Here is a 24606-nt window from a genome sequence, read left to right on the forward strand (position 1 = left end):
CTCTTTATATTTCTTCTTCTCGCTTTCTTTCTCCAATTTAGGTAGCTTCATTTTTGAAGGCTGGGCTCCCCATGTTTTCTTACGTTTTTTAAAAGATCTGTGCATTGTAGTCACGAAGACGGCCTTTACCCCCGTTTTGCTCAGCCAGTGTCTCGCACTCTGGTTCAGTTATTCTAACTGTACTGAGTGCCTGGGATCGTAACCTGGGTGGTCCTGATAGTCTTGAGTGGAGCTCAGCGTTCTCACCAACTTTTACCAGGGGGACTTTTAAATATTTCAGGGTGAAAGAAGACCCATGTTGTTAAACTCATACTTGGTGTGTTAAAAATACCTTTTCCTGTGGGAATTTCCTGATCTTCTGCTTGTGAGGAGTCGTTAGTACTCATAAATATTGATATGAGGGAAACTGGCCTTAGTGCTTTCCGGAGGAGGATTCAAATCGTGTATCTTCAGAATACGTGAAACATGGTTTATTTAATACTTGAAGAGATGGCCACTGCTCTCCGGGGGGCATACCTCCTGGACAAACGATTGCCGAGCTTGCGTCTTCAAGTCCCCACACCTCACTTTACTAAGGCGAAGAAAACCTGCTTAGCGTGTGTAGTTGGAATCTTTTTATGATTCGGCCTCAGAGTTTTAACCTGTGAATACAAAGAATTTAAGCAAACAGGTTTGAGAGAAATGAGTCAGGGGTACAGTTAAGCCTGAGAAGTAGACTTCCAGGGGGTGAAGGGGGGAGAGTCAAAGGATAGCTTGACACCATCAGAAGAATGTATGGGGATTAGATAAGGGCCTGCCCTTTCCCTCAGGGCTTTAGGCTAGCTGTTGATTGAAAACTCACTGAAGGGCGGTACAGGAGTGAGGCCTTGGCTGTGGTGGGCTGTGTGTGTGTGGGCGTCCCTAACTGAGCCAAGACTGGTAGATGGTCTGGTGGAGGAGGGTTGGAGATACTGCCTGAAGCAGAAGGAGATTGAGGTATTAGGAGAAAAATGAAGATCCCTCCTGATCTGCTGTTGGTAGAGGCTTGAATGTCTTTGCATATAATTACTTCAGAGTGAGGCAAGGAATATGAACCTTTCATAAAGTCGTAAAACTGTGCACTAGTTTCTGCTGGATATTAAGTTTAGCTCAGGAAACTTCTGTTAACATATTTATCTTCATTTTGTTTCTTTCCTCTTAATTTTCGGCAGCTGTTCCTTTTGAGAACTGGTAATGATAGGGTAACTAAGAGGAAAGAAAGGATTTTTCATCTATTTGTAGGTTCCTTGAAATAGTGGAGCTCAAGCAGACGGAGTTCGAGAACTCAAGAGAGATGGGGAGGCTCACCTCTAAGCATGATCTTTTCCTGCTTGAACCAGTTCCACACTCCTTGTACACCTGGAGTTTTTCAGATCTCTTTGGTGATATTACTAGGTGGAAAAGAAGCAGCATTAAAAATTTTATAATCTTGGGTATATAAGAGGAATATGAAGACCCCATTCAGTGACATATTTACCTCCTCTGCTCTTAGGTCATGATGTTTAGCGTAGGATTTTGCTTATGTGTACCAAAATGACCCATTAAAATCGCAGGGATGGAGCCATAGGGAAGATGAACTATGTCTCAGCATTCTGTGGTTTGTAACCTGGGAGTACTTTTATAGAAAAGTAGGCAAATTTTTTCTGTTAACAGCCAAATAATGAGTATTTTAGGCTTTGCAACTATTCAGCTCTGCTGCTGTAGACTGAAAACAACATATATTGATATATAGTACATATATACAGTATGTACATACAATAATACACACGTGCAATCCATAACTGAATGAGCAAGGCTGTATTCTAATGTAACTATTTACAAAACAGGCAGCTGGCTGTAGTTTGCCAATGCCTGCCTTAAAGTATCGCGCCTTCACACACATGTTGCTACTTTTCTGTATTTCTCCGTTTGACTGTGCCCAATACCTTTTAGGCTGATCAGTGTTATTAATGATTAACCCCCTGGATGTTTGCGTTTTTGGCTGTTTATCTTATCCTCTTATATTGTCATCATTTTAACTGTCTCCTCCAACTTCCTTTTAAACCTTTTTTCAACAAACATTTGGTACTCTGAGGAATTTAAAAAAATGAATTAGCTTTGGAATGTGCCCTTAGCCTGTATAGTAAGAGAGATAAGACATACATAAATACATTATGATGGTAGATTACAATAATGTCTTAAATTACTATAGTTCTTGGCGATCATATACTTTCATATATTTTTTTTCTCACATAGATTTTGATCTTTATAGTAACTCTGAGAGATAAGAGGCTAAATGTTACAGTATTCCTTTTTTTGAGGGGGAGGAAGGTAGGAAAGAAAACTGAGGCTTGGGGAGGTTTAGTTATTTGACCAGATGTAGTAAGAGGCAGCATTCTTGAATTGGCTAATAACATTTACTGACCTGTCCCTCTTTGAATACAGTGATGTGAACCTTTCTGGGCAGCCTATTCTAATTTGCAGACTAGGTTTTAGGATGCTTTTCCTTATTGAGCTGCAGTTTGCCTTTCTGTGAGTGTCACCTTGTAGGGCTGTGTAGAACAAGTCTATTCCTTTTCCCTCTGACAGTTCTGCAGATGTTGGAAGACAGCCATCATGCTTCCCAAGACACGAGTTGCAAATTAGTGTGCATGGATCAAGTGAGGCCTGTGCACATACCATTTGGCCACCCAACTTACACAAAGACTTACATTGGGAGCCAACTTTCAGAAATGCAGAGATTTCACATAAAAATCTCTTTTTCTGGCTTTTCTTAAGAAAATTACAGGCATTGGTGCTGTAGAGCTCACATTTCTGATGGTAGTAATCTCCCTTAGATGCTAAATATGCTCTCCATTTTGCTAAGGTCTCTGCTGGCCGCCTTGGTTCATCTACTTCACTCTCAGGGCCTCTGTGGTCATTGAGATTACCATCCTTTTCCTAGGTCTTCTACTCCACAGGCTGTCGATCCCCATTTCCTTCAGCTGTTTCTTATTTGACAGTTTCAAATCCCCTCACCAATTTCTTAGTCCTCTGCCCTGCATTCACTTTGTTAATGTCCCTCTTAAAGCGCGGCGCTCAGCACAGTGTACAGTATTCAGTATACAGTGTCAGAGTGCAGAGTGGGGTAACTTTTACTCTTTTGTTTTTGACACTATACTTTGTTTAAAAAAAAAACCGGGGGGGCTTCCCTGGTGGCGCAGTGGTTGAGAGTCCGCCTGCCGATGCAGGGGACACGGGTTCGTGCCCTGGTCTGGGAGGATCCCGCATGCCGCGGAGCAGCTGGGCCCGTGAGCCAGGGCCGCTGAGCCTGCGCTCCGCAACGGGAGAGGCCACAACAGTGAGAGGCTCGCATACCAAAAAACAAAACAAAACAAAACAAAAAACCAGGAAAAACAGGTGATAGTCATATATTTCTTGATTCACTGAAATTATAGTCAACTAAAATCACAACTGTGTGTGTGTGTGTGTGCTGTTATTAAGCTAAATCATTTCCTTGTAGTTTTGGGATCTAAGTGCCGAACTCTGCCTTTATCTCTTTTTTTTTTTTTTTTTTTTTTTTTTTTTGCGGTACATGGGCCTCTCACCGTTGGGGCCGCTCCCGTTGCGGAGCACAGGCTCCGGATGCGTGGGCTCAGCGGCCATGGCTCACGGGCCCAGCCGCTCCACGGCATGTGGGATCTTCCCAGACTGGGGCACAAAACCATGTCCCCTGCATCGGGGTACAGGACTCTCAACCACTGCGCCACCAGGGAAGCCCTGCCTTTATCTGTTTTAAATGTTACCTGCTTAGGTATTTCAGACTGATAAAATATTTTTGTATCCTGGGTTTTTTCCAACCTTGACTTACTCTTCCCAGCCTGACTTCCTTTATTTCTGAAGTGGAGCTGTAAAGTATAAAGGCATTGTGGCTTAAAATGGAGAAGATAGTTGGTGAGGACTCCAAATTATTATTATCGGATTCAGTGGAAAATTAAGGGGGGCCTTAAAAGAAAGCATTATGCTTGAAATTTTGGAGGTGAAACAAAAGGAGGTCTTGGGGATAGCCTTGAGTTTGTTTGTAATATTTCCCTCCCCGCCACCAGTAAACAGTATGTATGTGCTTTTTGTGTGCAAGGCAGTTGTAAGTCAGCGGGGTCCTAGAATCTCAAAGGATCTTTGAGGTCATGTAGTCTACCCCTTTAGTTTATGAGTTGAAAAAGGATAAGGAACATATGAGTCAAGAAAGACAGGAATTATGAAGTTAGGGGGCCTGATGAATCAGAAAGATGGTAGTAGTGATAAAGGGATGACAGAATCGGAGTCTCAAGTTGAATTCACCCATGCAGGTTGAAGTTGGATGCCTGAGTCATAAAGCTGATTTACGTATTGCTTAGCAAACTTCTACTTGAGTTTTCTATGTCATTTAGGGAGACTAGAGTCTACACTAATGATATCAGTTGTATACCTCCATAGCATAAGGTGAAAATCTTATTTTCTTGAGGCATGGAAACCCTTAGAGAAATTAGTTTATGCTCTAGGCACTTGTGCATCAAGTTGACTGTTCCAGAAGGATTCTTCAGCAAAATCTATCTGAAGATCTTATTTAAAAAAACCTGTTTTAAAAAAAAACAAAAAAACCTGTTTTTACACCTCCTCCTTCCATACAGTGGAATCTGTATTTTTCACATATTGTGAACATTTTCCCATTTGATTTAAAACGATTGAAAAGCTTATTGACAGATAACATATTAATGACAGAGTGATAATCATATTAATGACATGGATTTATCATACTTAATATTTAACCTTCCTCCTAATCTTGGACATTTAATTTATAATTTTTTTGCTATTATAAAGAATGCTTGGTGATTACATTTTTATATCAATAATACAAATCTTTGTTCACATAGAATGCATTCCTAGAAAGTGAAATTGCTGAGTCGAAGATATGAATATTTTAAAGACTTGTTACAGATGGCAAGTTTACGTTCCTACGAATACAGCGTAAGAGTACCTGTCACTGTAGCTGCCAGCGGAGTACAGAGATGTACTGTACTTTATTATACTAAATGGTTTACTTTGTAATGTGGACATTCTTGATATTAAATCTTTTTTCTCATTCATGATTCTTTCTTAAGAATAATTTCTGGAAGTGGAATTGTAGGGTCAAAGTGAAGGCACCATTTCAGGGCTTTTATTGCTTAAGGCCAAATTGTGCTCCAGAAAGGAGTGTCGGTTCTCCTTCGCAGCACCAGAGTATGGGAATGTACCCTCGTCAGTACCAGATACTGTAATTTTACTATTCTTTGCTGGTTTATAGGTGGAAAATGTCACTGTGTCTTGTTTTAAATGTACACTTCTTTGATTGCTGGGATGATTAAACATTTAAAAATGTTTAGCATTTGGACACCTTCTTTTTGTGTAGCTTCCTGCTTATTTCCTTTGACCACTATTGTATTGCTTTTACTTCTGTGAAAGTAATGCTGTGTTGTAAATGCTTCCACTAATCTTTTCACTGAATCTCAACTGAAAAAAAAAAATGTAGAAGCCTTTGATTCTTACATAGTCAGATTTGTTGAACTTTTATGGATTCCACTTTTGCTTAGATTCCTGTAAAAGTGGCTGTACTTATCTTGTGGTGAAATTACATTTATGTTTTCCTTTTGTTCTTTTTGTGGTTTCATTTATTATAATTACCTCTTGAATCCATCTGGGACTTATTTTGGGATTTGGTTTGTCATTCAGGAATTCAACTTTATTTTTTTCTAAAAAGCTGATTGTCACGTTATTTATGGAAAAATCTAATGTGGTGTACTTTGAAGTGACTGCAGCAAGATAATATTTTTCTTAATTATGAAAGCAATACATGCTTATTGTAAATAAACAAAGCCAAAATGAGTCTTTTAAGTAAACAAATAGTAAACACGTGGGTAGCAGGGTGCAGGTCGGACACCTGGATTTGTATCTGGGCTCCTCACCTTCTTGCTATATGGCCTTAAGTAGGTTACCTAACCTTGGGATTCACACTTATTTTTCTGCAAAGTAGAAAAAACAAGCCTAACCCCAAGATGGTTGATATGAGGATGAAACGAGAAAGTATATGTAAAGTGTGTTATCTAGAGCGCATTGTAAATATATATATAGTTATAACAAGTGAAAGGTCTACCCCCACGTCTTCCAAAAGTCTATGATGTAGTCTGTAGACTTCCTGCATGAATAAGGTATATTGCTCTTTGACTTCCTTAGTTGTCTGTAATTACATTGATTCAGATGTCATCAATCTGAATGAGGATTGTCATCAGTTCTTTGTTAGACCAGTACTTTTGAGTTTATTGAGTAGTGTGTTCTGCATTAAAATCACTTGGGAGCTTTGTCAAACTGCGGGAGCTTGGGCCCATGCTTGGGAATTCTGATTCAGTTAATGTTTGGTGGGCCTGGGTTTATCATGTGAAAACATTCTTAGCTGAGTTGTGCATCTGATTTGTAACCCTAGTTAAAAACTGACTTGTGAGACAATGTGATTTTGATTTGTGGGATGTTATCAAACTGGTGGGAAGGGAAACAGATACAGGAATTGGCATAATTTTCCAATTGAGGACTTATCCTGGGAGTTGAGACTTCTGGGTTCAGGTTTATTGCTGACTAAATGCAGCAATATTGTGACCTGGGTTAATCAAGAATGTTAGTTTGCTTGTTAATACCTATACACAGTTGAGCAGCGGAAGGAACGCTTATTACTTATTGGTGAGCTCCTTTTGTGTCTGCTAGGGGCATCTGTGGAACACCTTTGGACTTAGAAATCTGTTCTTGAGACCAAGCAATATTTGTTTTTCCTTTTTTTCAAAGCCCTGTAATAAGGGTGGCTCAACTCTGTGGTTCTTTGTGATTGTATCATAATCTTGACTCGTAACTCAGTAAGTATGTCAATACACAACCAGTTTTTCTCACCTGATTTTGGTTTTGAATTGCTGACAACCTTTTATTTCCTTTGTTTTACACCCAGGTTAAATTTATCCAGTAAATAAACTGTGGTGGTTGTATTGTGAAAAACACATGACCTCGCTCTCCTGCAACTTGTGAATTGCCTACATTCAGTTTTTACAAGTCACTTTTTAACAACAGTTAGCTTCCCTGGAAAGTGCCTTTTGTTATTTTGAACCATAAAAGAGAGAAGTCAGAGTCTTAATAGTAGTGCTAGTATTGGGAAATTTATTTTAGTTTGTTTAATTTGTTTAGCTTATTAACATCCTGATTTTTGAGCTAGGTACTAGGTAACAGACTGTCATGCCTGTGCTTAGCAGGAAATCAGGAAATCATGTTCTTTGGGGTTGTTTATAGTATTTAAAAATCTCTGAAATATTGCTTTCAACAACCTTATTGAAATGATTTTCTGTACAGAACTATCTTTATCTAGTTTGAAAGGCTTGTGGCAATGGCAGTAATAGCAGCAATGTACAAACGGTTCTGTAGAACCTGCTCCTGGGTTGTAATAGGATTCTGCCTTCTTGATGGGCTCATGTAGTACTACCTGCACAGATGCACAGGTAGGTCATTCACTCTGAGTATATAGTTTTCTTGTTTTGTTTAGCAGATAAACAAATATGAATATAAGGTTGACTTTCGGTTTGGAATAGTATTACCATGTGTTTTAATTATAACTCATTATCTGTGGTTACAGTACAGCTGTAGTAATATGGATAATTTAAAATTAATTTATGCATGATGTGCCTATGCTCTGTGTTCCCTGAGTTAACATCACAGGCAGTTTATCATAATGGTTAAGACATAGAGAGTGTGGGCCTTAGAGTAACTGAGTTGAATCCAAGTTTTACTCAATATGGATGCCCCTGGGCAAGTTACCTAAGCTCTGTGCTTTGGTTTCCTCGTGTATAAATACAGTGGGAATACTAGTAATACCTACTTCATAGGATTCTTGTGAAGATTAAGTGTGTGAAGGAATACAGTAGGTCTAACCTGGCACACTGTAAACATTCAATAGATGTTAGCTGTTATTATAGTTATTTAATATGTTAAAGTCAGTTGAAGGTTTCATTTGGGAACATCTGGAAGGTGTCTAGCTTCTCTGCTTCTTGCTCCATTCTCCCTTCATACGTTTCAGATGTAATGCATAACAGCAGCCCAAGTGGAACCAGCTATTTATTCCCTTCTTTCCTCCCTTCTGTTTTCTTTCTCTCTTCCACTGAGTGTTTTACTTTAGTTCAGTTTATTTATTTTTTAATGAGGAAGATTATACAACTTTGTTGAAAGGCATTAAAGAAGACCTAAATAAACAGTGATATGCCAAATCCATGATAGGAAGTTTCAATATCAGAGTGTTTTAGTTTTACAAGAAGAAAAGTCGAGTCAGTAGGATGGTTATTATATCAACAGACTCTTGAAAGCAAGGTCCTCATTGCTGGTAATGTTCCCACCGATGACGGAAGAGTTTGCTGTGGAGATAAGGAATGTTAGCAGAGAAGGCGTTCAAAGAGGAGGCGATGGTAGAGATGGTAGAGGGCACGGGTGTGTTGAGGCGTAGGAGGGAGGAGATGAAGGGGCAAGACAAGCATATGCAGAACTCCGAATGAGAACTCTTAAGCCCCAGATGACTTCTCAGCTTATCTTCTGGATTTTTGACTTGAATTACTTACCATTTCAGCTTTCCAGGAACATAGCTGGTTTCAAGCCCTCAAGTGAGTGGCTAACATATGAAGAATTCTACTTTCCATTTATCAGCAAGAAAATTTTGATTAGGGAAAGAATAAAAAGTAGGGCATCAGCCGTGATTTGAATGATAAATCTCTGTGCATAAGTATTTTGAACTTTTTTTCCCTCTTTGTTGGAAGAAGACACTTAACTAACATAACCTCCTTATACTCAGAGGAGGTGTACCCTTGCTGCCATTGGAACATTGAGGTGTAGATGTTTGTGTTGCTGACCATTGGAAAAGAGATATCAGAAGGGAGATCAAGGTTAGAGAGGTAAATTTGAGAATCATCCAGTCAGGGGGTGCTAATTGAAGGTATTGGCAAGCTCCAGTAAATGAAGATAAAGAGAGAAGAGGACAAGGGACAAACCCCTGAGGAACAACTGTATTTAAGGAGTGGCAAAAGGAACCAGAGAATGAGCTGTTGCGGTGGAGAACCAGGAAAACGGATGAGTAAATTATATAAAATACAAACTAACTTAATATGAGACACTGGGGCAGGGATGAGGATGACAGAACTATTTGATAGAAATAAAGGTGTGAATAAATGGAGAGAATGAATGTTCATGCTTCTGGATAAGATTAACTATATAAAATAACACTTCCCTACTTAAGTGCAATATAATTTAATTCTTTTTATATATTACTGAATTCTGTTCACTAATATTTGTTCAGTGTTTTTTGGCTATATTCGTGAGAGAGATTTATCTGCAGTTTTCTTTTTTGGTGCTCTCTTTGGTTTGGGTATCAGGGTTGGTAAAAGGACCGGGAATCTCCCCCCTGCCGCCCCTGGAAGAGACCGTGTAGAATAGGTATTTATACTTTAAACATGTAGTAGAATTCTCCAGTGAAAGCCTTTGGGGCTGGACATTTCTTTTTGGGGAGTTTTAAAATTACAAAGTCGATTTATTTAATAGTTATAGGACCAATTATCTATTTCCTGTTGGGTGAGTTGTGGTGTTTGTGTTTTTTGAGGCATTGGTTCATTTCATCTGAGTTGTCCAATTTATGTGTGTTAAGTTGTTTATACTTCCTTTGTTATCCGTTTGATGCCTGCAGGAACTGTAGTGATATCCCCTGTTTCATTCCCCATGTTGGTAATTTGTATCTCTTTGTCAGTCTTGAGCAGGTTTGTCAAAATTATTGACAAACCTCTTGGTTTTACTGATTTTTCTCTTTTGTTTTTATGTTTTTTATTTCATTGATTTCTGCTCTTTATTCTTTCCTTCCTTCTGCTTACTTTGGGTTTATTTTGTTCTTTTTCTAGGTTCTTGACGTAGGAGCTTAGGTTATTGATTTGAGATGTTCCCTCTTTTCTAATGTAAGCATTTCATGCGTAAATGTTCCTCTCAGCACAGCTTTAGCTGTGTCCCATAGATTTTTTTAATTTAATCTATCGTATTTTATTTAATCCTCACAATAACCCTGGAGGTAAGTAGGGATTTTTCAATATCACTTTAAGGAGGAAATTGTGTAACATTCTTAAATTCTCAAAGTTGAGACCTGAGCTAGAGAGTCTAATTGCAAGTCCAGATGGCCTTCTAGCCTCCTCCTAGCTGTGAAATTCTCTCTCTTTATTTTTCAGTGTTTCATTTTCCTTGAACCAAGACTATATAGGCTCTAAATCTCAAACTTGATTGAAAATGAAAATGTAAACTAAGACTTTCATCTAGTATTGTTATTTATTGAGCAGTGACCTGGAACCCAGAACTATGTGATATTTTGCAGAGGGATTTCAGAAGAGGTCAGAAAAATAGTTTCATTCTACAAAGAATTCTTAAGTCCAGCTGGAGAGAAACAAATTGCTTAAATGAAACTAATGAACAGTTGATCAAATTCTGAATCCTCTAATACTGAATACAGTGGGAATTTAGAGAGTTCAGAAATCAAGTGTAGTTAGAGAGAACTATATGGAAGAGGTGGGACTCTAAAATGGCCCCAGAGAATAAGTGGGTTAGGTGGAAAAGAGGAAGAATGCTGTTCCAAGTGTCCAGGGAGTCTGTTGGGCAAGTGAGGTGGAGAAGGTTGGAGAAGGAGCACAACTTGAGCCAGCTCGTGCTTTGTGTAGGGTTGGGCTTGAAAGATTCACTGGACGCACGTGGAATCGTTGAAGTCGGGCATGTAGGTAGAGCCATCCTTGATTATAGAGGATCGTGGAAGTTCAGCAGAAGAGTGATTATGGGCAGCAGACTAATGTAAAAAAAAAAAAAAGATAAAGCATTTAGAGATAGAAAAATTGGCAAAACACATGAAGTGATAGTGCATGAAAAGAGAAGTACAGATACTCAATGAGCAAAAATTGTTCGACCTCCAATAATAAGGGGTAAATTAAAACAATAGAATGACATTTTATCAAACTGTTTAAAAAAAAAAGGCATTTGGTTGGATTAATTAGGTTAATTAATGCTTAACTGCAGCAGCAGACTCTGAAATCTTAGTGGCCTAACGTAAAAGTTTATTTCTCACTCTTCACAATTCAGATGACGCTCTCCTGTGGCTCCTCTCCAGTGGTGACTCAGGGGTCTGGGTTGCTTTTATCTTGCCACTTCATAGTTTTAGAGTTTTTTGCTTTCAGTCTCTCAAGTGGTGGGGGGATGAAGAATCCATGGCTATTCTTAACTGCCTTGTACTGGAAAGGATACCTTACTTCTACTCACATTCCCTTTGGCGAGAACTACTCTTAACGGCTGCAGCCAAACTGTAAGGCAGAGTGGGAAATGTAGGAGAGCAAATACATTCTCGTGGAGTAATAACCATTTCTGTCACACCATTATTGGCGAACGGATGCCCTCTGTATCGTTGGTGGGAGGATAAATGGTCATCTTTCTCGTAGATGGTAATTTTTAAAATGGTAAGATATTCTTGCTCTGACCTATGTTAAAATTTTCTTTCTAAGGAAATAACTGTGGATGTATGCAAAGATAGCTACAAAAATAGTTGTTATAGTTTTGATTATAGTGAAAAATTGGAAACAAATGTCTAGCAAAAGGGGACTGGTTAAATAAATTATGGTCTTGCTGTATTCAATTATTGATGATCATGTAGTATAGCGTCTAATGATGTGGGGCATTACACTGTTCTTGTTATAAGTGGAAAAAATCAGATTACAAAAAAGAACGTATATCCCATTTTTGTAAGCATGTTTATTCATGCATAGACAAAAGACTGGAGGCGATCTCTGGTTTTAGGGTGTTTGCCAGTTTTAGTAACTTGCATTTTAGTTTCCACAGAGATAAGAGAAAGAGCCTTGCGCCTGTGAGTGTTAAACTGAGATACCAGATAAGAGTATGGATCTTCAAAGGGTTGAACATTCACTAAAGGAGTGGATAGACGAGAAAAAAATCTACCTGTGAGCACACACGGAGAGATGTCTCTCTTAGCAAGATCCAGAGCTGGTTGGGGAAGGGAATATTCACTGAGAACTCATGACCATGGATTTCCTTTCATATGAGTTTTGTGTTCAAATCTACAGTACTTGTGGGATCTGGGAGAATCTCCAGACTGAGAATTGACATAAAAAGTGGTGTAAGGCTGATAGTATGACAGAGGTATCTGGAAGACACAAACTGTTCTGGAGGGACGTATCCTCAACCCAGACCACATAGATTTCCCAGAAATAAAGCACAACTAAAAATGAACTCAATACAGAATTATAAAGCATGGGAGGAAACAATCTACTATTCCTCGATGAGCAAGAATCAGCAGACAGAACAAACTAAACACCTGAAGAGAAGGAATAGAAAAGGTGAGAAAGAATAGGTGCTATCGTAAAAATAAGAGAAATTTTTAAAAAGGGGTCAGTAGAATTTCTGGAAATGTAAAATAGTCATTGAAGTTAAAACTCAGTGGGTAGGATAAACAACCGCTTTGACACAGAATAGAGAATTAATGAGTTAGATCAGGAGTTGGCACACTGTGGCTTGTGGGGTAAATCTTGGTTGTGGCTTAGTTTTTACAGCCTGCATGGAAAGAATGGTTTTTACGTTTTTGAAGGGTTGTTTAAAAAAAGAGACAAATGAAAATATTCTACATAGACTGTATGTAGCTCCCAAAACCTAATATATTTACTCTCTGGCTCTTTACTGAAAACATTTCCTGAGCCCTCAACTGGATAGACCTGAGGAAATTTCCAGATGGTAGCACAAAGGACAAAAGAGAAAAGATAGAAGAAAGGTTTAAAGACATGGAGTATGAAATGAGGAGGTCTGACATATGTCTAGTCATCTAATAGGAGTTCAAAAAGGAGAGAATGAGCGACAGGCTCTATACGAATAGATAACCAACAAACTAAACAAACTAAGACTAAACAAACAAAGAAAGCAAACAGATAATGACTGAGACTTTTCTGGTTTGATGAGAGACACACATCTTAAGAACCAGAAAGTTTGATGAGTGCTGAGCGTCCCCCACCCCCCAGATTCCACATGTAGACACATGCGGAATTCCAAAGGCAAAAAGATCTTGAACATAGCCAGAATGAAAAGTCAGGTTATCCACAGGCACAACAATTAGACCGACATCTCACATCTCAGCAGCAGTAATAGAATCCAGAGGATTCTTCAGTGTTGGTGGAAAAGAATTATTAACCTAGAATGGTATATCCAGCTAGATCATTATTCAGGATTTAGGGTGAAATAAAGTGTTTTCACAAGAGAACAGTTTACCACCAACAAACTCTCACTGGAGGCACTACTTCAGGGAAAAGGAAACAACCAGAGGGAAGGAATGAAATGCAAAAAGGAATGGAATTCTGAATAAGGAAATTGGTAAATATGTGGGTGAATCTAAACAAGCATGAATTGCATTAATGATAATAAGGGCTAACATTAAGAGTGTAAAAACAAGGTGGAGCCGAAATATCCGTCAATATTGACGTACAAGTCAAGAGAGAGGTCATCATAGGTAAAGAGCTTTTATTAAGAAGAGCGATAAAATATTAGAGATAATGTTAAATTTTCAACTTAAGTCATAAATTGAATATATAACTGCCAGGCTGGTAGAGGGTTTAAAAAAAAAAAAAAGACAGAAAAGTATGCCATCTCTTGGGAAAATTGTTTACTCCAGTGTTTATAGTTCTTCTAAACAGTGTCCAGCACACAATAAAAAATCATAAGATTACAAAGAAACAGGTAAATATGACCTACAATCAAGAGAAAAATAGAATAAAATCCACAGGTGCCCCAGATGTTGGAATTAGATAAGAAATGTAATTCTCATAAATATGCTAAAGAAAATGGAGGAAAAGATGGAAAAAATTAATAGATGAAGAATTTCAATAGAGAAATGGAATCTCTAAAAAAGAACTTAATGGACATTCTTGAACTGAAAAATATAATACCTGAAATTAAGAATTTATTGGATGGAATTAACCTTAAACTAGAAATAGCAGAAGAATGGTTTGGTGAACTCAAAGACAGGTCAGTTGAAATTATTCAATTTAAAGCATTATTAGATGAAATAAAAAAGATTGATTTAGAGTAATGCATAGGATAAACTGATGGGGAATGTGAGATTAGGCATAATGGTTTGTTATGGTCCAGTACTAGGTTGAAGGCAGTTGTATAAAAGGAAGGGATAAATGCAAACATTATTGTAAATTATTATTATTATAAATATATTATTACCATAATTATTATTATTACAAAAAAGAATGGATGCAGTTTGGCAGATCTAAAAATAACTCCAGGACTTGTAGCTAATAAATAGATTACTATATGCGAGATACTGTACAGGGTAGTTTTTACTCACTGCTGTATCTCTGATTTTTATAACAATCCTGAACATGAGTGTTCTCTTTTACTTAAGAAAAATAATGCAGCTCAGAGTGGTTAAGTGACCATCTACTAGCTTACAAAGCTGGGGTTTGATCCAGGTCTGCCTAGCTCTGAGGTCTATTACTCCTTGCTGTATATCACATTGTTTCTAGTTTGTAAGACTGGAGGAGTGTAATATCATGGGCAGAAACTGAAAGTTATTGGAAAGTGGGAATATTTCGAATCATGTAATGGCCATAGTGTATCCTAGGGGAGATATCCTTTAGGGAGCTGGAAATACTGGTCTAGTATTTTGGGGGTACTTTGGGGGTTGCCGCCATTTCAGCGAATAGATTCAGTACCAGATTATGTCAAAAGCCTTGGGGAGCACTTTCTATATGAGGTAGGAGGACGACTGGGTGCCAGCAAAGCAGAAAGGGACAATACATAAATGAAAAGATATTATGAAGGAAATCAGTAGATCAGTGCCAGAAAGTGTCAGGGGGTAAGAAAGGCTACCTTAACCAGGAATATCAAGAGATTAAGATCTGAAGGATGAGAAGGAGTCAACCAGAGAAGAGCCTGGGGAAGAGCATTCGAGACTAAAAGATCAGCAAGTATAAAGCTTCTGAAGCAGTTAAGAGCTTGGCTGGTTGAAGAATTGAAAGGAGGCCAGTGTAGCTAAAGCTGAACGAGCAAGTATGGCAGTGATGTCATATGAGATTAGCTTGGTGGTCGGGGAGCTAGTTATGAAGGGCCTGGCAGTGTAGCAGGAAAGCACTGAAAATTTTTAAGGAAAGGAGATCCCTGGTCTAACTCATGTTTTAGGAAGATGATTCTGATTGCTGTGCATAGAATGCATTGTAGGGGGCAGGCTGACAAGTTGGGCATTCAGTGCTGTGGCCAATGACAGAATTAATGAGATCTCTCCTTATCAGGGTTTCAGGTGACATTTATTTCTAGATCCTAATACCTTCGTTGTCATTTTCCAGAGAATGACAGAAGAGGTTCTAAGCATTTTCTTTTTCTTTTGTGCTTGCAATAATTAGCTGTTTAGGAAAGAAAGTTCATGCTTTTGGGCACTGATGACACTTTTGCCTAATTTCAGTAAAAGAGATGGAACTTGATGGGGATAAATTTTTTTGAGTCATTGTTGAATTACTGGTTTCCATTAGAACGTTTGTTTCTATTGCCAGTTCCGTTCACTGTAGGTTGGTAGCATTAGCAATATTAGATTAAGTATCGTCAGTCTCCAAATAACTTTTAAAAAACATTTTGTTTAGACTCTGTATAATTTAGTTTTGAGTTTTTAATATGAGAAATGTTAAACATATATAAAAGCAGACATGCATGTATCCCCATAATTCAGTGTCAACAGCAATTTGCTCATGGCTAATCTTGTTTCACTGATATCCCAGAATACTCCTCACCACCCTCATCCTGTTTATTTTTAAGCAAATTCCAGGTAAATCCTCTATAAATATCTCAGTATATACTTCTAAAAGGTAAGGATTTTTCTACGTTTTAGCATTTTGGTTTATTTCCTCTTAGAGCTCATAAATAAGTAACCATATAGCTGGATGGTTTGCCTTTGAGAATGCCGATTTATGCTTGTTGTCCCAGTGTATTTATTAATAGGACCCCTTTTCACTTAAAACAGTGCCTCCATTTGAGCAATAAATTCTATGCTCACCTTATATACATAAGAGAAACCTTTTCATAGTAGACAGTAAATAAATTCTTTAATAGCACCTTCAGTATTGAGTATTTTTCTAATAGCATGTCACTTCTCTATTTTCTATCAGGAGAGCAAGCCCCGGAGTTCACTATTTCCAGAAATTGTATACTGAAGTGTAACGCTACATGAGTCAGAGAAAGGAAGGACCCTGAGCCATATGGTAAGAAGGGAATGAATCAGCTGAGTCGCCTGGATTATGCCTTCTTTTTTTCCTCCACTCCATTCTGTCTTTGTTACGATTTGATCGTAAGAGCAGAGAACATTATTTTGAAACCAAAAAGAGAGATTTTAACATTTGAATTAAAAGGATAATGCTTTAGAAACTTTGACCTACATACTTTGGGATATTTGGTCAGCTCTTAATTATCAAGTTTAGATCATCCAAATTTATGCTTTTCCATGATTATTTTTTGGTTTTTGTTGTCCTTATCTCGGGGTCTCCTTATTCAAACCTTTTAGTAACATTGTCATCACTTTTAATTTTTATTTAAAGGGAGAGAAGACTCTATCAAACATTTAATAGTTATATATCCTTAACAAAGGTAGAAGCTAGAGAGAGTGACTGAGCATCCAAAAGGTACTACTTACTTCACACTGCCTTGTGGTAGTATCCTTGCTATTCGTTTATATCTTTTTAGGCTAAAGGAAGTTCCATGAGGTCGAGGATTATTTTACATCCTAGATTTGCCCACAGTTATACTTAGCATGTCTTAGACATGGAAAGAGTATGGTAAGTACTTTTTGGAGGGAATGAAGGAAGGAAATTGGGGGTATTCTTTGGCACAGAACATTATGAGTTCACTTCTAGATGTATTGAATTTGAGGTGAAAGCAAGTGAAAAGCTTTTGTAACCTGTGATAGTAAAGTTTGGTAAGAGAATAGGACTGGGAATGCCGTTTCAAGATTTTTTAGCCTGAAGTACCCTCACATCCTCTGTCCTTTATTTTCATAGCAACACAATATATGTTGTTATCTCTGTACACTTATCTCCATTTTGGGAGATTAGAAGCCTGGGGCGTAAGGTCTGACAGCAAATCTCTTCCAAGGATAAGAAATAATGCCCCTCATTTCTAAGTATAGTGTTCTTTCTGAAAGACCAGGTTACTATTTATATATTAAGGAGGAGCACATGATGTGTGCTAACAGAAGATAAATGAGAAGCAAACTGGAAAATACATTTTATCTGAATTACTGGACCCACTGCTGGGTAAAGATCGAGAGAGTTCTCATCAGCTTTTTTCAACTCTGAATATAACAGATGGAGCTTCTCACAGAGGTGTTTTTTTGTTTGTTTGTTTGTTTTCCAGTAGTTCAAAAGGCAACTTTCATGTCAGGAATGAACATAGATAGGAGGGTGTTTCTCTTTGTCTAATGATGATGCCTGAGTCTAGAATAACAAATTGTTGTGAACATTTTCGCCCTCTGTTGAATGTAGCTGGTAATCGTTTTATAGGGCTCTAATGCTGCTCTATAGCCAATTAAATAGGAAGAAGGTGTGTGTGTCTAAACACTGAAACTGTTTTTGGACACTTACCTTATCCATCTCTTACTAACCACAAGTAAAATATCCATACCAAACAAAACCTACATTGGACTTAAAATGTTATGTGAGACACACACCAATGATGCAACCATTGTTCCATCTTATAAGATTTAAGCATTTTCCAGAAAGTTACACGGGGAGAGCAGGCTTGTTGAACATAATGTCTTCAAGACTGACATGCTTCTCTTTCTTTTGCAGGCCTGATTGTTGGCAATGACACTGTTAAGAGGCTGGCATTTGTTTCTGTTCTAACCAGCTACTTTATAACTGTGAATAGTAACTATGCATATGTATTGGTCAGCAAAACCAAGGAACGAGAGCTATGGCGGTTGACAAAGTCAATCTGATTCCTGGGTATCTTTCCTGGGTTCCACCATCAGGGACCTCTTCCCTTCCATCTCATCAACAATGTGGTACCTTTTACTATTTGATAAAGATTAAGGACATGTTCTTTGGTCAACAACCAGAACTTAAAATCTGCTGGAGTAGGGTCAGAGACCATTTCAATCATAGCTGAGGAAAATGAAATTTCCGTTTTATTTGGTGCCTTGTCCAGGGAGCACACTAACTCTTTCGGAAACACGGGAGTGAGAGGAGGTTGAGTCTTGTCTGATAGCAACTCATGGTTATGGCGAGTGACCCAACGTGACCATCAGGGGCAGGAGCCACAGAGGAACTCATGACGGGCTACACCATGTTGCGGAATGGGGGCGTGGGCAACGGAGGTCAGACCTGTGTGCTGCGGTGGTCCAACCGCATTCGGCTCACGTGGCTCAGCTTCACGCTCTTCATCATTCTAGTGTTCTTCCCCCTCATCGCCCACTATTATCTCACCACCCTGGACGAAGCGGATGAGGCAGGCAAGCGGATCTTTGGCCCACGGGCTGGTAATGAGCTCTGCGAGGTGAAGCACGTGCTGGATCTCTGCCGCATTCGAGAGTCTGTAAGTGAAGAGCTCTTGCAGCTGGAAGCCAAGCGGCAAGAGCTGAACAGTGAAATCGCCAAGCTGAATCTGAAGATCGAGGCCTGTAAGAAGAGCATTGAGAATGCCAAGCAGGACCTGCTTCAGCTCAAGAACGTCATCAGCCAGACCGAGCACTCTTACAAAGAACTGATGGCCCAAAATCAGCCCAAACTCTCTCTGCCCATCCGACTCCTCCCAGAGAAGGACGATATCGGCCTCCCTCCCCCAAAGGTCCTGCGGAGCTGCCGGCTGCACAACTGTTTTGATTATTCTCGTTGCCCTCTCACCTCTGGTTTCCCAGTCTATGTTTATGACAGTGACCAGTTTGCCTTTGGCAGCTACCTGGATCCCTTGGTCAAGCAGGCTTTTCAGGCCACAGCACGAGCCAACGTTTATGTTACAGAAAATGCAGATATTGCCTGCCTTTATGTGATATTAGTGGGGGAAATGCAGGAGCTGGGAGTGCTGCGGCCTGCTGACCTGGAGAAGCAGCTGTACTCCCTACCACACTGGCGGACAGACGGACACAACCACGTCATCATCAATCTGTCTCGGAAGTCGGACACCCAGAATTTACTGTACAATGTCAGTACAGGCCGGGCCATGGTGGCCCAGTCCACTTTCTATGCTGCCCAATACCGGCCTGGCTTTGACTTGGTGGTATCGCCACTAGTCCACGCCATGTCAGAGCCCAACTTCATGGAAATCCCACCACAGGTGCCAGTGAAGCGGAAATATCTCTTCACCTTCCAGGGTGAGAAGATTGAGTCGCTGAGATCCAGCCTTCAGGAGGCCCGCTCCTTTGAGGAGGAGATGGAGGGTGACCCTCCAGCCGACTACGATGATCGTATCATTGCCACCCTCAAGGCAGTACAGGACAGCAAACTAGATCAGGTCTTGGTAGAATTTACCTGCAAAAACCAGCCTAAACCCAGTCTGCCTACTGAGTGGGCGCTGTGTGGGGAGCGGGAAGACCGCTTAGAATTACTGAAGCTCTCCACCTTCGCCCTCATTATCACTCCTGGGGACCCTCGCTTGGTTATTTCCTCTGGGTGTGCCACACGGCTCTTTGAAGCCCTGGAGGTTGGTGCTGTCCCAGTTGTGCTTGGGGAGCACGTGCAGCTTCCTTACCAGGACGTGCTGCAGTGGAGCGAGGCCGCCCTGGTGGTGCCCAAGCCACGAGTGACCGAGGTCCACTTCCTACTACGGAGCCTCTCCGACAGCGACCTTCTGGCCATGAGGCGGCAAGGCCGCTTCCTCTGGGAGACTTACTTCTCCACCGCGGACAGTATTTTCAGTACTGTGCTGGCTGTGATTAGGACTCGCATCCAGATCCCAGCCGCTCCCATCCGGGAAGAGGCGGCGGCCGAGATCCCCCATCGCTCAGGCAAGGCAGCCGGCACTGACCCCAACATGGCCGACAATGGGGACTTGGACCTGGGGCCCGTGGAGACGGAGCCGCCCTACGCCTCCCCCAAGTACCTCCGCAACTTCACCTTGACCGTCACGGACTTCTATCGCAGCTGGAACTCTGCGCCAGGACCTTTCCATCTTTTCCCCCACACACCGTTTGACCCTGTGCTGCCCTCAGAGGCCAAATTCTTGGGCTCTGGGACTGGCTTTCGGCCTATTGGTGGCGGGGCCGGGGGCTCCGGCAAGGAGTTCCAGGCCTCGCTGGGCGGCAACGTCCCACGGGAGCAGTTCACAGTGGTGATGCTGACCTACGAGCGGGAGGAGGTGCTCATGAACTCGCTCGAGAGGCTGAATGGCCTCCCTTACCTGAACAAGGTCGTGGTGGTGTGGAATTCTCCCAAGCTGCCCTCAGAGGACCTTCTGTGGCCTGACATTGGCGTCCCCATCATGGTAATAGAAGCATGAGCCTTTTGTTTTACTGCATGAGAGAGGAATTCATTCTTAATCTCTTTTCCATAAACATGCTTTTTTTTTTTTTTAAAAAAAACCTATACAGATTCTTTCCCCATGAAATTTTCTCCTTGCCTCTATTTCATTCCTTTCAGGCCTTGCCAGTTCCCTCTCTGCTACTTACTTCAGAAATCTCCTAAGACGCTCCAATACCGAAACTGGCCCTGTGAAGGTTTACAAAACCCTGTCACTGACCTCATGGACTTATTCTGTGTCATCACAAAGATGTTGATAATGAGAATAGTGATGAAAAGCTAACATTTATGAAGCACTCCTAGTCTAGGCACTATAATTTAGCATTTGTGGAACTTATATAATGAACTAGTACGGTTTCTTCATTTTAAATCTCTGGAAACTGAGGCTTAGAGAGGTTAATTATTTCGCCCAAGGTCATGATTAGCAATCATGGAGGAGCTGAGTCTTAGTGTGTCTGATTCCAGAAGCTGCGGTTTTAATCACCTCCCAAAGGATTTAGGAAGGAGACCTGTTTCATTTCACAGGATCGGGTACAAGTCCTCTGGGAGACTGGTGTCGGGGGTTTGATGTTTTTGGAGTTGGAGATCCTGAACCTTTTCTGTAGTCTCTTGCAGGTACTTTCTCATTCTTTACTCCATCTGTTATGGTTAGGATGCTGTATTGTACAGGAAAAGTAATAGCCCAATATGCAGGATAGAGCTTTAGTTCTGAGTACTTTGTTTATCCACCTTCTGATGTAAACTTGTCAATCTAGAGGGAGATTACCCATTTCTCTTAAATGTGAGGCCTTAGAGCAAATCTTAAGCCACCTGGCAACTACTCACCCTGCAGCTTAGGTACTTTCCAGAAAAAGGTAGCAAAGAAGGGCAAAGGTCTGATGGGCCATCATTGCTAGAAGCTTGCTTAAGAAAATTAGTGTAGTATTTAGGAAGAATTTGCCTAGAAGAGGAATGTTCAGGCTACACCAGTTTTTTTAAAAATTTATTTCATTAAGGAACTAATTCACGTGGAATATTTTCTAAGCAGCATCATGGTATAATGGAAAAGTATGCATTTTGGAGTGATATAGACCTGGGATTAAGTAGTCATTTTGTCATCTTTGGTAAGTTAATTAACTCCTTTGACTTCAGGATTAAAGAGGAATCTAACATAGTACAAGTAAGGAATCTAGAAAGGTGCCCCCAAATTATTTGATTCCTACTTATTTCTTCCTGTCAAAGGAGATGGAGGGCAGCGTGGATGTTCTGCTTCTGTTAAGGACTCACTTCACTGATGAAGCCTTGTATCTGCTATATAATTTCCCTTGTGTCATAACTGTTACCACTTTTTCTTCTCTTGTACAAATCTTTGTTTTAAATTTTCTTTCTTAGGAATCCTGCTACTCTCTTACTACTGCTGCTAATCTTTTCTTGTATTTTATTTAATTGAATTTATAATCTGAGGCTATTCAAAGACTGTAGGGTTCTACAAACTTTTGATCCCAGAATTTATCGTGTATATTAAGAAAGTGCTGAACGGGGAGATTTTTTTTTTTGACGTCTTCCCAAATACATTTCACTTATTTTCTTAGTTACAACTTTTGAATGTCATTGAAATTAAAAAAAAAAAAAAACCGTTCTGTGAAAGGTAGATGCTGCTCAAATAGAATAATAAAGCAGCCTTTGTTTTCCGTTTTCCTGAGTTTTCTTTGAATTTGATAGGGATGTAGAGAAGCCGATGCCACAACAGTTAACAGCGACTGAAATTTGTCCGAGAACTTACCAGAACTAATCCTTCCTTTTAACTCTGGTGGGAAATAAGTAGTCCTCTTTGATTACTGGGTAGCTCATTGCAGCAATACAATGCCTAGTCAGAAAATGCCAGAGACTTTCCAAATGGGGGGCTGTTTTGAATAGCTTGTTCGTATTAGTGATACACACCTTTTTTCAAGTTCTTCTGAAAAAGAAAAAAACACTTTCAAGCTGGACAGTTTCACTCCATTCTCTAAATATTTGGACTGTTTTCTATTTAAGAGAGGCAGTATTTTTGGGCAGCAGTTGAATTGTCAACCTCTTGGGCATAGAGTCAACACTCCCCAGGTATCAGGGCTACAAGGGACTGGCAGCTCTCCCCTGTGGGAGAATGGCACTGTTATGAAGCATCTCAGAGTGGATTGTCCACCGAGGGTGAAGACGTGACCTATCCATTATGTTACAGTTAACAGGTCTTTGTAAAGTTAGCAGCAGAGTGGTTCCCAGGCAATCTGTCCGATTCCCGTCCTTCAGGGAAAATGATTTGAAATGAGCATTTTGGCTAAAAGAATCAACCCAGGAACCTACATGCCATTTCAGAAAATCCTGGGCTGTTTGTGCTTCTCTTCTGCTCAGGGTGCCAGCAGCACAATGGGCATGATTGCTAGCTGTTTGTGTAAGGAAAGAGGGGTTGTCTTGGGGGTACCTGCTGGGGTTAATATGTTAAAATCCCTCATTCTTTTCTATTACTTACATCGGGTCTGGCTTAGAGTAAATGTGATCTTCACGGCCACCCTCCTGCCCCAAATGCTTTATATAAAGAGAATTTCAGTTCAGATGGGGTAGGGCCTGGGCGTGGTGACAGCACTGCCCCCAGGGAGATGGGCTATGTGCCACCAGCTGCAGGGGTCTCTCACCTGAATGGTGTGGGACGGCTGCCCCGAGGCTGGGACAGTGGGTGACTGCTCTCTCGCCGTCTCTTGCCTGTTTTCTGAACAGTTGAATCAGGTTCCTTAGCTCCTGGAGCAGAAGACATGGATGTTTAATGGAAGTCGGATGGAGGGTAGCGTTGTGCCGGGGGTTTTGAAGGCTGTCTTCTGAAAAACTCCCTACTAGGTACGGAGGCCACCGCTTTCATGCATCTTAAAGATTTTCCATTGTTTCCAGGCCTCCATTCTTTGAAATGATATGTCAGTGATTCCTCAGATTTCTGTTGCCCTGTATGTAATGTGTTATTTTTCTCTGGCTGCTTTCTTTTTCTTTAAATTTGGTTTTCAGCAATTTGATTGTGATATGCCTCTGCATGGTTTTCTTTGACTTGTGTTTTGAATGGGGTTCACTAAGCCTCCTGAGTCTAGTAATTTCTGTTTTTTTAAATCATATTTCGGGGAATTTTTATTCAGTATTTGTTGATATTTTTCTGTCCCATTCTTGCCCTCCTTTTCTTGGGGACTCCGTTCTATGTATATTAGACCTTTTGATGTTGTCCCACAGTTTTCAGTGGCTCTGTTCATTTTTTAAAAATCTTTTTTATCTTTGATAATTTCTGTGGATCTGTCATCAGGTTTACTGACTTGTGTCTACACTGCTCTTAAGCTCATGAGTCAGTTTTAAATTTCAGATACTGTATTTTCCAGTTCCAGAATTTCCATGTTTTTAAGAATAACAGTTTGTTTCTCTGCTGAGATTTCCTGTTTTGTTTTTGTTTTTTTTCCCATTCTGAGTATGCTTTCCTTCATTGAGCACAGTTATGATAGCTACTTTAACGTCTTAATCTGCTAATTCCAACATATGGGTCATTTGAGTATTTGCTGTAATTGAGTTTTCTTTTTTCCTGAGGACTGGGTCATGTTTTTCTGGTTCTTTGTACATCACATCAAACAGTTTTGTATTAAACATTGTGAATGTTCTGAAGACTGTGGCTTTTGTTTTATTTCTCTGAGAAGTGTTGAGATTTTAGTTTTAGCAGGCAGTTAATTTGGTTGGACTCAGACTGCACGTTCTCTCTCAAGTGGCAACGCAAATGTTAGTTCAGCCCTTTTGTCTTTAGCTGGTCTGCTTGCAAACAGCGCCAAGCATGCATGGTTCAGGAGTGGCCCGGAGACTGGGCAGTTTATACACGGTACATGGAGCTCCCCCTATCTGGCTCTTCATGCTGGAATCTCCTTTCTTCCAGGGGCTGTGGCTGCCCCAGACTCTTTTCCTCATTCTTCAGGCCAGAAAGACTTGGGTGTTGTATGCGTGTTTAAGTCTTGCGTGGTACCGACTTTGGCGTACTCTCAGGGCAGAAGCA

The 24606-nt window shown here is 40.2% G+C and overlaps 1 protein-coding gene across 4 annotated transcripts in view; it reads left to right on the forward strand.

The window, feature by feature from the left end:
* EXTL3 (exostosin like glycosyltransferase 3) overlaps positions 1–24606 on the forward strand; it is a 126042-nt gene that overhangs the window by 63744 nt on the left and 37692 nt on the right. For 3 of the 4 annotated variants that reach the window (XM_082842624.1, XM_082842623.1, XM_082842626.1), the window contains exons 2-3: positions 16245–16337; positions 17919–20547. In XM_082842624.1, coding sequence (XP_082698750.1) covers positions 18400–20547 — 2148 coding nt within the window. In that variant the 5' untranslated portion in view covers positions 16245–16337; positions 17919–18399. Of the gene's footprint in view, positions 1–12074; positions 12432–16244; positions 16338–17918; positions 20548–24606 lie in introns of those variants that run through there. The other variant, XM_082842625.1, reaches the window with a different exon arrangement.

This window comes from Leucopleurus acutus (genome assembly GCF_964270905.1).
Source record: "Leucopleurus acutus genome assembly, chromosome: 7".
Classification (NCBI taxonomy): Eukaryota; Metazoa; Chordata; class Mammalia; order Artiodactyla; family Delphinidae; genus Leucopleurus; species Leucopleurus acutus.